General features: G+C 30.9%; 2 protein-coding genes across 6 annotated transcripts in view; one reads left to right on the plus strand and one right to left on the minus strand.

The window, feature by feature from the left end:
- LOC145943495 (uncharacterized) overlaps positions 1-13886 on the minus strand; it is a 122474-nt gene that overhangs the window by 72962 nt on the left and 35626 nt on the right. The window lies entirely within an intron of this gene.
- The window catches only part of LOC145943442 (calcium/calmodulin-dependent protein kinase kinase 1), a 65535-nt gene continuing 54050 nt past the window's right edge, over positions 2402-13886 (plus strand). Inside the window, exons 1-2 of one of the 2 annotated variants that reach the window (XM_083050956.1) lie at positions 2721-2861; positions 12588-13038. In XM_083050956.1, the coding sequence (XP_082907082.1) occupies positions 13008-13038 (31 nt within the window). In that variant the 5' untranslated portion in view covers positions 2721-2861; positions 12588-13007. Of the gene's footprint in view, positions 2862-12587; positions 13039-13886 lie in introns of both variants that reach the window. The other variant, XM_083050949.1, reaches the window with a different exon arrangement.

Genomic DNA, 13886 nt, shown 5'->3' on the forward strand with positions numbered 1-13886 from the left:
CTCGAATGTTGACTATAGTCTGTATATATAGTCCTCTTATAAAAATTATCGTTTATTTAAAATTTTTATCGTCTACATAATCATTTATATTTCATTGTCAATAAACTCTGCCAGAAGTTCTTGATTATCATTAATAACATAGCACGTAGCTTTGAGCGATTGAAAACAATGTATCAACATCTCGTATCTCTTCAATCTATAATTTGCGACGACTAAACACGAGAGTGTTTGAAACAATGAGTAATTTAAAAAAAATAATATTAATAATTATATATATTCTATATATACATAAACATATGCGCATAAAAAGATATAGCTTGTAATTTAAAGCGAGGAAGATTAGAATTTTTTGAATCGATTGTTTCAACTGTTGGAAATTTTCCAACAGTTACAATAATGTTATTGTATCAAATAAATCGAAATGTCATTATTAAACTACAACTATTTCAACGGTAATTATTGTTACAAACTATTTTACAAAAAACTGAGAACGCGCAGCTGCCAACATCGTGCACAAACAAAACTTTTCCAAGCTGAGCGTAACTGAAACACGATGAATCGTTAGTGCAGCTCGCGAAACTTTTTAATTAGCAATAACAGAGGAAGAGAAAGAGGGAAAAAAAGAATGTCGCGACGAAAAATCGTGCAACGCAATTGAACAAGTGTATGTGTTACTAATTTCCATCGTTATTTTGAACATAAAATGGAGATCGATAGATCGTATTCAAAAATACTGAAATGTGTAACATGGGACATAGATTATAAAGACAGTCTATAGTCAGTCAATCATATTAAAGTTTCGATATTAGGGGAAAAGACAATCAAAAATAATTATTGGGAAAATATTAAGGATAACTTTCTTCAATATTTACGATAATTACCCGATAAATTTTTTAGGCAAAGTATATTAGGATTAATCGACTGATTCGTAAGAAGTTTAGCAAGCGAATTAATGATCGTCCGCGTTCACAAAAACGACACGCAATCGCTTAGATTTAGGTGGGTCAATGAACGTCTGCGAATCGATGTTGATGACGTAAATATGTCGCTATTCCGACCTTAAACTTGAAGACGTGAGCCTATTCAAAAAAGGAAGGTTTTTCGCGTAGCATGTAAATTGAATTGGCATAGAGAAAAGTTGATTTATATATTCTCTGTAAAGTTAACAACTTGTTTTCAGAATTTCGATATAATAGATTTCTAAATCAATTACAACTCATATATATGTATACATATATATATTACATTATATATTGTAAATTTTTAAATAACGTATATATTAACTTTATAAAATAACTTATTTAGTATATTTAATATATACTATATTATTAGTATATTAATTTTATGTATAACTTTGTAGAAAGATAATTTAGATAATTCATTCGTTGAATATCACATTAAAAACGCAATTAAATTATTGAAATAATTTCATATGTGTGTATAAATATATATATATATATATATATATATATATATATACTATATATATATATATATATAATACAATTATTAAAATTATATATAAATATATATAAAAGCTAAAAGTATATTGTATATATTTGATAATATGGTTATTAAATTTTTAGGAGAATGAATAAAGAGTTTGACTAGGTGACAAGAATATTTGAGAGTTTTCGAGATAAAGAGATAAGATTTTCCAAGTCCAAGAGCTAGCACATAACGAAACTCTTAACCTTGAACAAAGTTTCTCTCATTTCTCTATAGATAATAAGAATGTTTTTAAGTACTTCAAATACTTAAATTAGGCACAGTCATTAATTACATAAAAGAGTTGGTTTAAGTAATTGAGCGGTTTAAAGCTCTTGAGAGAGAAACGTTTCGCTACATAAACATAGTATTCAAAGGCGCATATATATTTTTCTCTCCGTTTACCACTAAAAGCTAAACTGTTTCAAAAAAGCAACGACCGGGTAAATGTATGGACATGTGATTGTAGTTTCTGTTTAAATAAACTTGATTAAATGCACAAACTCACACGCGTGAATAACTCGATTTTAATCAATCTCTAGAATTATAATTCGATCATATAAATTTAACACAAAATTATTATACCGTAAAATAATTACACTTTAAAAAAAAACTTTTAATTTTCCAGGTGACAAGATCTCCACTATATTAATAACATGTTAATAACATTCAGCTAACTATGCTGCTTTCAGACAATTATTTTTGTCGTGAAGAATAGACCTTTAATTGATCTTTAGATGATACGGTCAACTATCAATTACGTGGTCAATGACGACGGCTTGCCTTCACCCTCGACGTTTTACGCACCCTGAGCCTGAACACCCACGTCGACTCCGGATAGCGAGTGGGTGTTACGAGTGAGGTTCGTGGGGGAGGGTAGATGCTGGTGGGGATGGAATAAAATCACTGAGTCTACGGGGAGGTCCAGTCAGTCCAAGCTAGTCGACCGAGCGACACAGGTGGTGACGGTCGATCGTCGTCGACTTCCATCCCTATCGACCTTATTTTCGAGCCGAAAAACGTTTCGCAGAGGGTAGCTAAAGCAAGAGAGAATCAGTGATCATGCGTGCGTAGGGGAGGGTATTTCGCGTGGAGTACGATGCCGCGAAAACTCTCGCTTCAAACAACCGTAGGACGACGACCAGCGCGCATCTCGATTAAGTCGCATCCCTGTCGACACGTCGCGCTTTCGATCGCAAGAAAAAAGGGGATATCGGCTAATCTCGTTGATTATTGTCGACCTATCAGCATCCTCGTCGAAGGATACTCTGTCTCTGTTGGAAAGAATCTCCTGGCGCGATTAGGAAGCGAGAAGGAAACTGGAAACGAGAAAAGCTTCTCCGGGAGGCCCCTACTCTCATTTAATATAGCGAGTAAGTAAATAGATCGCTAGACACACACCTGAATGAGAAAATCCTATTTGCGTGTTGTTGCGCCGCTCTTGATTATCACGTTCTCGCGTATAAACTATGGAGGGGAGAGGACGGACATCCACGTGTGCATGACGCGCAGATAGCGAAAGCCGCGTTTGTTTACGAATCTATTGCATCAATAGCGTTATAGTTTCATTCAAATAATTATGATCGACCAGTTTTCGGATTAAAGTCTTCTTCAATATTCATAATGCTAACACATTAATGTAGCATAAAATCACATTAAACTGTAGAAATGCTGTCACTTTTGCGCTTATCGTATATTCTAATATCAGTATTAAAACTCGCTCTAATTGTGCATCAATAATTTTCTCTTCGCATACAAATGCATCATAAACATATCGTTAATATACGTATACTTCTCTTTTTTTATAATCAATTTTCATACAGCATTCATGTAAACAAATTCTAAATAAAAATCTCTTATATGACACGTGCTCGCGACATGTAAGAATCTTTCTTTCTAAAATTTAAGTAAACGAACGCGCGTGTAAATAAAACATCTCGAAATTAATATTTATGAGAAGGTTCATCTCGTTTATTTTTCTTACGGTTTCATTTAATAAACGTAATATTAAATATACTGCTGACTGTTTCAGCTGGTACCATGTGTAACGGAAATCCGACATTAGAAACATTATGAGAGATATTGTTATCGCTAACTGACATTGGTACAAACCGGTCCCATGTAGTTCTAAACGTGGATATCACGTCATCCTCCTTGATTATTGCTAACATTTTTCCTGTTTGTAACGCACATTTCTCAACTTGCATGTCATTTTTTTTTTTAATCTGTTATCTGTTATTTGCTTTAAGCACGTTCATGCTTTTATATCTCGTTAATATCTCGCGATAAAAATTATATTTTATTTCATTAAAAAGCTTTTTGTTCCTTTCATGAAAATTAAATTATATCATTAGTCTACATACATTTAAAAAATATACATAAATTTATATTATATTAACTCGTTAACTCGAGAATGAGGACAAGTGTACGGAACATATTTCTTATGTTCTTTGAGCTAGTTTACGAACTACTTCAAGGGATTACTCCGTAAAGAAACTTTAAATTTTACATTTGGCCCCCTTTTCACATATGACAAAGCATAAAAGTAGGGCAAGATATGAAATTGAAAGCTGCTCTCTAAATCACAACAATTTGTAACACAAAACAATAATTTCGTAAAGCGCTCCTTATTTTCGACAATTGCTGCAAAATGCGTAACATGAGAAAGCAGAATTTTTCTTTAGAAAAAACTTCCAAGATATATATAGATACATAAATATACATATACATATATACATATATGCAAATGTAAAAAGTTTCCTACTAAATTAAGAATATTAATTTAAATCGTTAAAAGATCTAAGCTATAAAACAAACAAAAAAATACATTATATTGTTTATATATCTTGTATTTTTAATATACTATTATTATATATTTAATTTTATATTATTATATATTTAATATACTATTGTGTCATATTATCTTAAAATGTATTATATAAATTGTTATCTTAACGTTATATGTTATTTTATGGCAGTTAATCTACTTATAATAATGAACAGTGCACAATTAATTTACTAAAGCTAACAACGTTTTTAGCTGATAATCGTTCCTGTCATTTAAAAATGCGCATTACCATTCTTTTCCACGAATAGAACTTTTTACTGATCGTGAAATGGATTTCGCTCTTCTGCTTGCACCGAAAACTGCATTAAATTGTTAAACTGCACGAAAAACTTCATTGCATCTTTCTTACTCGCGCATTTTTACTAATAAAAGTTCCTGCATCTTATTTTAGTCTTTAAATTGGCAGACTCATACAATTAAAATTAATAAACTAAATTAAATTAAAATTTCATAATGATATGTAGATATAAATTACCCCAGCTCAAATTTATTTTATAAAATTTATTTTGTAAATGTATACTTTATTAAATGTATAGTCAATTTGTCGCCATTTTAAAAGTTTTAATATTAGATAAAAGTTCTTACTTCATTTAATTTACTTTTTATTATACTTGCTAGAAAGAATGTTTAATAAGATGTTCATTTTATTTATTGTTAGTAAGAATATTTACTTTCTACATAAAAAAAATTTAATTTAAAATCAATATTAATAATAATTATAAATATTATTAGAAAAATGCAATTTATAAGAAACGCAAATCTTGACGCACGTCAAAAATAATTTTTATTATATGCAAAAGAATGCAAGGCTGAAATGATGAGCATATACGGCAGAGAGAGATTGAATAGAGACGAATATCGCTTTTTGTGCGAACTTTCTGTGGATATGAAATCTGTGCAATATTTTTTACATAACATATCGCGAGAATGCGCATAGAAAGAAAATCGGTGTTTAAAAAAGGATATCATATAAATATTCAAAATTAAACAAGTACTACATAATAAATGTCTTCCATCAACATTTTCGTAAGGAAAAATCGAGGGAAAAATAGTCTCCAAATTGCCCAACAAATTATTTTTAAAAAAAAATTAAAAAATGTATGTGTGTGTCATGTATACGTTATCTATTAATGTAAAAACAGCATCAGTAATTTTGTTAAATTTATGATAAGCAAGAAATCTTTAAAATCCAGCTATTTTAAGTAATTGGAGAGAGATATATCTAACATCATATTTTTGCTAACTATTTATTACAGAATCTGTATTTAGTAATGTTTATCTCATTAGAAAGCTTGTCATAAATCTGATATCTAATTAAGAAAAAAAATTCTCGAAAATTCAAAATGCTTTGGGTGGAAAAGAGAAATTGGATTAGATTAAATCGTGAGTGAACTTTGCTGTGACAGATACAAATTTTCTGTACATTTTACTAAAGAGAGGCAATATTATCATTATATATTTATTTTATTATTTTTCTAATTTATCAATTTTAATAACCAATGCCAACGAGCCACTATGTTATCATTTTTGTTTCCGAATTAATAGTTTTTCCTGATAAAATCCTTGACTAATCCATACAAATTATTATTCCACACTGTAAAGTTTAAACATAATAAACAATAATATAAGAGGACAAATAAAGAAAATAATTTTAAAATAATTCTAATCAATAGTGTTTGTATTTATAATGTTTGTAATTGTGAAAGTAATATAATTTTCATCTATCAGAATGTCAGAAAAAAATATTATTGCTTCGATTAAACAAATTGTATCTCAAACCAAACACTTGACTTCCCAATTAGCTATTGTTGCTAATTATTCAATTTTTCGATGTATATATATATACATATATATAAATTTTGACTTCGTTAAAGCATGATTGGCCTTAGGTCCAGATCTTGAACTTCGATTTCGATATTATTTTCTCATCATATCTTTTTCTTCCACAAATAAAATTCTGAATGATACTTTCGAATGTTAAAATGTAGAAATGTAATATGCAATCGCTTCACTTTACTAACAGGCTCATTTTTGTTTGACATTTGCCATGGTAACAAGCTATGTGACGTAATTCATTGATAATTGAAAAACAACATTCGATTGACATCGCGAAAGACTTTAGTCGACTTCGATATCAACCTTACTGTTTACTTCGAGCATCGCGACGCTTCTGTCTCACTAATATTTGTCCCATCCATTAATAATTTAAAAAGTGGAATACTATCAAAGTAAACTAGCCATTTTCTTGAATTTGTGATTACAGAAGATATAACAACTTTTTTATATTTAAAGTATAATATACATACATGTTTGGTTTCATTGACCTTCTTTAGATAACCTTCCACAAGTTTATTCATTCTATAATATAATTATTTAGCTTATTGTTAGACGCATACATAATTAAACTCGCGCGTCATATTCTCAAGAATATATTTTTCCTACATACATGCTCAAAGGTATAATCGACTTGATAAACATTGCAGACTCGATTACGCAATGTTATTATGCAGTGGCAATGAATGGCGAATCAGAGAAGTACTGTAATCCCGCTCAGTTTTTGATTGTGCGATTCGATCTTCGTCGCGATCTAACATAGGTGTGTCCCATTACCTCTTAATCAGTCAATTACATCATCTCGTCAACTTTGCTAACACGATATTATTCGTGTAGGCGTCGCATCTCTTCACTTTACTGACGCCACTTTAGCCCTTCGTGTTCGTTATTTCGTTATTATCCGAGGGAAGCAGAATTATATATATGTGTGTGTGTGTGTGTGTTTGTTTATATATATATATATATATATATATATATATGGGTGTGTGTGTGTATATAGAGCACTCGCATAATTCTCCGTTACGTAGGAAGTCCGGATAAGTTCGTAACCGAGTTTCACAACGCATAATCGGAGGTTGAAGATGAGTATATATCTCGAGCTTATTCTCAATAACGAAATAATTCTCAATAACGAAATAATTCGGCAATCTATTTGTAAAAATTGCCCGACAATTATCAAAAGCGAAAACATTGGAAATAATAGGTTGTTTCGAAAAAATTTGTCTAATTACTTATATTTCTTTATTACATATTTCGTAGGAAAATACTATAAAACTTTCCGAACAATTCAATATATTATAATGTAGAATTGTAAAAAGAATTACTATTAATGCTAAATTTTTTGCATTTTTGACATTAAATGTGTTAGTAACTAAACATCAAATTAACACGATATTGTGTTTCGCGCAACCTAAAATTTATTTTATAAGAACCTCTCAAATTTGCATTTAATTAAATTTTTAATATAAAAGTTCTGTTTTGATTTAAGAAGAATTCGCCTTAAAACTTCAAAAATAACATTGTCTTCTAAAATAAACGTAATATTTTTTTATCGAGATGCTTTAATGACGATAATATTATAATAATTACGCCAGCTGCGCATAATGTACATAAGCGTACGAAGAAAAGTATTTTAAGTACAACCGGCAAAATCGTAAAAAAAAAAAAAATTTCCGCATCTTAAAAGAACATGAGTGGCTTCAATCAAATAAAATGCTCGAGAAAATCGATAGGCGCGGTTTCGTCAAGGACAGTTTCGTATCATCTCCCTTAGCGCGTGTTTCATCACGAGACCGATCCTTGTACAGAATTGCACGTGCAACTTCGTAATGAGCCGTAATAAGAATCAGCCATGCATAGAGCTGTAGCTGATTAAATCTCATTAGAGTTTATTACAGTTCGCGAGAGGAACTACCGACATTATTATCGCGAGACGCAGAGGATGATATGTACATTATTCAACTCATATCGATCCACCATTATACGTATCGCGTGTTCTTATTAATTAATCCTCATCGTGAAAGATACATCGTGTAGCAATAATTCAAAAAGTTCTGTTATTGGTATTATCAATTTACTTGCAAGGCACGCACGTAAATTCAATTTGTTCAGCAGGCACAAAGTAAAACGAAATAGAGATAGTGCAGCAGTCACAGCTCCGGAAAACGGTGATTAGACAAGGCAATCATAAGCTTTAAGAGCTTTTTTCTGCGATTACGTAATAAAGGATGGGCCATAACACGGAAGAGGCCGTGTATATACAAGTCGACTGGTTGTCGCGGTTACGTAGAGTCGTCCTAAATCGATAGAGCCAGAAGCAAGAGCACAGCCGGCTGGGACACATGCACCTACTACCGTACATCGTACACATAAACTTGGACTCTGGTTTTCCACGTGTACATTTTTCTCCACGTGTCCACGTATCCGGTTATACGCGGCCTTCTTTTCCTATTCACTATTCTCTATTCTAATAACATTCGTATTTCAATTTGTCCTCTTATCTTCTATTATTTCGCCAGTATGAGTTTACTAGATTCATTGTGATGTTTTCATGGCAAATAAAATTGGATGTGTATCTACATATATACATGTATTGTTAAAAAAAATAAATAAAACTAAAACTCTATTACATCTCGATTACGATTAATCACGATTGCACGCAATCAAAAATTTTCTCTTCATAAATAACAATACAACAGATTATTAAATAAATCAAAATTGCAAAATATTTCAAAATGATATATTTTGATGTTGCTTTGATATTTGTTATTCAACTTTAATTAAAAAATTTAATATAAATATATATAAATCTGACAAATATCGAAACATCATTTATATGTAGAATCTACAAATCAACTACGTAACAAATATTTTTGATCAAAAAAATATACAGAATTAGTTTCTCGATATTGCAATTATAGCATGTATTATTGCAGCTTTGTGCTTGGGATTGGACACTAGGCGACACGAATAATTCGAGGCTGCAAATGCATACTTACAGAAGCCACGTTTATGTCAAAGCTGAATACGTAACACAACCGCACGAGACAAACACGGACCGCGGGCGCAAATATATATCACGGTCGAATATATATACATCCGCTCTGGAAATGGACATACAGCTATCTCTTTATACTCGACTCTTTCTCTAATTTAAATACGTGATATAGCGTGCGCGCAATCGAACTACAGCGCATCACGACGCCGTGTGACGTAAGCGAGCTTCTCATTTAAACACATGTTACGAACTTCGATCATCTCTCTCTGTAGCCGTTTCTACCCTCAGATATCGTTGTACATTGATACGATATAACGCGATGACTATACATATAACGAACTACGTGACTGAACACAGACAGACCCTATTCTTACACCTAACACAAGTATGCGACGGTTGATAAAACTTTCTTTATGCGCGTTTTCCAGTATAATAATATCCTAATATAAATTTGCTCGACAGTCGCAATGCATATGTTACGGAAAAATCCAATTCCAACACAGCTCTAGATGGCTAAATTAATTTGTTAAATGAAAGAGATTTCTCGCACAATATATTTTTACACATGTCATATGTGTATATAAAAATCTCTTTCTCTTTTGATAATGGAACGACTGATTTTAGTATTTATTATTTATTATTATTTATTATTTTAGTATAAAATAATAAATTTTCAATTAAAACGCATATCAAAAAATACAAAATATATTATTATATACTTTTTTACTTTCAACTTTATTTTAAGAAATAATTTCTTTTTATTTCTGTGCTACTATTATAATCCTCGTTTCATATCTTACTTACAATAGAAGAGAAATCAAAATGTAAAATATTCAATTTTGTCTTTTAAATTAATTGATGATTTCTTGGGATTCTCTCCATTAATATGTATTTAGTAATTTACAAGACCGAAATGATAGACTTGTTAAATAAATGCGCGTTTGCGAGATAATCGCAAATAACGGCGTAAATTCACCAAAAGCGAAATGTGGAAATAGAGTTTCGCTGTATCACCAAATGCTGCATCAGCTGTTTGCAAAGCGATATATAGTTTACCGTGGGTACATCAAAGCAACGTCGAAAGTAGACGAGTAAAGAGACAAACGGATTTAGTCCTTTGATACGTATAACGCCCCAGGACATTTGCATAAGCAATGACAAAATTGGAAGTCTCTCTATTTGTGTTCACTGTTTTCACGAAGATCTTAAATGCCGTCTTACGTCTTGTAAAAGTTTTAGATATTTTTTAATTAAGGACATTTTGCAAGAGAGCAAAGGCATTTTACTGTCATTCATCATATAAATCTTATTCAAAACTCGTTCTTAATATATTTAATTTTTCATGGATAATTTTAAAAAATTTACCGTCAAGTTTGTGTGACAGTATAAGAAATTTTTACAAAAAAAAAATTTCCTATAAACTTCAGATTCACAAAATACTTTTATTATTTATTATTTTTTTATAATTATTTCCATGGCCTCATTATATAATATATGTGAAATTAAAAGATGGCAAGAGATGGTTTATAAGAGAACAAATAAAATATTCTTCAAAAAAGCAAATAGATTAAAAGTGCAATCAATATCATTTTGTTAACTGAAGCTAGAAAAGTAAATATCATATCTCAAAAGTAAAACTACGATATCCAAGGTTTCTCTACGGCACTTGGGAATCAAAGAATAACTAACGGTTTATATGTATAAATGTGACTCGAAAGTAGGACAGCCATTGTGATTCCGGTTTGAAGATAAACACGAATTATGTTTAGCGTCCACTTACATACGGATATATTTTGCTCTGTCTATTTTCATAAGCAAGAATAACGCAGCATTGTATAATGGTTCAACGCTGCACAATAATCTAATATATTAACAAGAAAGTAAAGCTATTAAATACAAATTTAAAGCGCCAGAATTTTATAATTTTATAATTTGTCTCAATATTCCACTAGTTTATATTTGCAATGTCTTCTGCAAAGAATCAGAAAAGTTACGAAATGCATTTTATCAATCCATTATAATTTTTACGATAGCCATTGCATTAGATATTTCAAATACGCTGATTTTATTACAATTGTAATGTTAATAATTATTTATGCTACTGTTGTTAATCTCATATAAAAAAATTGAATTAAGTTAAATATCCATTGAAATTGTGTATGTATGACTTGACATTGGCAGAATGTAATAATCCTCTTTATTCTCTATTAATGCGCATAATATTATTTTCATTGTTTTATTAAATGTTCCGATATGCTATTATGCGATTAATAACTTCCGATAATGCAATTTTTACACGCGCTGTTTGGCGCCGGTAAATATTAATCCCGAGATAATAATCACCCACGAGGGAGGGGGGTATATCGTAATCTCGTGTTACGAACGCGATACAAGATAGGATTGTGCATCCAGCGGTAGGAGCATGCTGGAATTGTCGGAATACAATTGCGTTGTGTTATGCTTCTCACATAATCAGTACATTCGAGAGGATCATGTAACACGTAAGGATAGCATCCTCAGGTACTCCTGCGGGTTACGCAATGCATATAGATGAAACGCAGCGGCCTATTCAACTTAACAATTTTACTATTATGCTCTTGCATTAGCATACTATGCATAAATTCCTTATTTAGATTGTCAACGCGATATTCGCAATAAAACTCGGAAAATGTGAATGTGAATGAAAGAATGAATGGAACGATTAAAGTCGAAATGTGTTTACACTCCAATCTCGCATAGATCTTCTATTTTCTTAATGTACGTGCAATTTACGTTTATTTAAAAATAAGAGAGAAATAATTGCGATGTCACATTTTATAATTTCCATAAAACGCAGCCTTGCACTTTTCATTGAAAATTTACCAAGCTTGCAGAATGTAACAGTATCTGTCTAACTGCCGCATTATGCAAGCGAGAAAGACAGAAAAGTAGTAAACTTCTCTCGAGATATAACTTTCATGACGCCGATATGACTGATGTATCAAAAGCAATAACGCATTATCTTGCCGGCGCGTGAACTACTTCCTTCCAAAACACCTGCGGCATCACCTATCATAATCAACTGTTTATCCTGCTTGAAAAGTCAATAACCATGTATTTTTAGACTTAAATTGATAATATTCTATATAAATGTGCAATGTGAAATTCCTGAATTACTGCACTGTAATTATTATCCTATTTACCTCTCATTGTCAGTACAAGTTGCTCTTTGAAATTGTATGGTATTGTTTTATCAAGTACATTAAACAAATATACATGATTACAGAGCATTTAATAAGCATGTTCCATTTTACTATATGTTAAGCATATTTTATTATATGATCAACATTTTAATTAATTTTTCACATTTCATAAAATTCCGTAATCCTTCGATAATCGATATCAAAATCTTAACATATATCTATTTATGCTTTTTTTCAGACACAAACGTCCTTACAGAAATTATCGACGATAGATTTTAAATACATACTCGACACGAAGAACTCAAAGAGCTAATCTCGCAAAGCAGCAATTTTATTGCGCGAAAAATAAATCGAAATAAAATCATTCGGTAATGAGTTTAGTCGCGAAAAAGATTGTTTGATTTACATTTAAGTTCGAAGATGAACGTTAATTATAATCCGTGTCAAGATTGCGCGCAAGTGACAAGTGTTCGCAACGATTCGACGAATGTCTGCGAATAAACATTCGACAACGAGCAAAATAATTAAGTCGTCAGACAAATATTAAGTGCAAAGAAGCGAGAAAAAATGAAGCTCGGGCTATCACAGTCGACCAATCCTATTAATGAGCGTGTAATGAGCGCCGCGTAAACGTACAGAAGAAAGGATATCTCTCGAAATGAAGATAGGAGATAATATGACCATGGAAGGTGAGTGAAAATAACTCACGCATTAATTGAAACATTAATCGATAGTGTCCATTTCGTCGACATGTCTGACGAAGCATAATTTGTCCAAATAGCATGCGATAGTTCAGAGTTTTCTAATGTAATATGATGTCTATCTCAAATCATTTTTAACTCATCACATATACGTATAATAACGAATTAAAAACTACTTTAATTTTTTAAATCTTCGTTAACCTGACATTATCATTCTCACCATAAGAAATCAGATTTGGATGTATTAAGTATTAGTTTATTATTAATTTGTTGCTTTAATCCCAAAATTGCGAAACAAATTTAAAAAATAATAAAAACTGTACGCGTTTTATACTACAAACATTGAGCTTTATTAATGCAGTTAATTAGGCTTTTGATTTCGACATTAAAATGTTTCTGGAATTATTTACTTTCGAGATATACCAGAGATAAACTCGAGATAAATCTTTTCCTTCCCTTTCTAAAAAAAAGACATGTTAAGTCGATTCTCTCAAATATCGTTGCCTCTTTTTCGCGATGCTGATTAACTGTCTCGATTCGCGTTGTGCGTTATATCCGTAGCGTCGAGAAGCTGTCATCGCGAGGATTAGCAGTTTGACAGTTTGTTCAAAATAAAATTAAATAAAATATTATAATATGTTTTAAATAATATGTTATAATACTTTAAACTCAATTAATATTTTTGCCAATTATTAGCTGATTTCTGTCAAAAAATATCGCGGATAAAGTATTATAACATATTATTTACAACATGTTAGTATTTTAATATTTTTAAAATATTATTATTTTAATATTTAATTAGCAAATTAACGCTTTAATCAGCTAATTTCTGTCAA

The sequence above is a fragment of the Prenolepis imparis genome, unplaced genomic scaffold (assembly GCF_030444845.1).
Source record: "Prenolepis imparis isolate NDT839.2.m4 unplaced genomic scaffold, iyPreImpa1.0 SCAF_1, whole genome shotgun sequence".
Taxonomy (NCBI): Eukaryota; Metazoa; Arthropoda; class Insecta; order Hymenoptera; family Formicidae; genus Prenolepis; species Prenolepis imparis.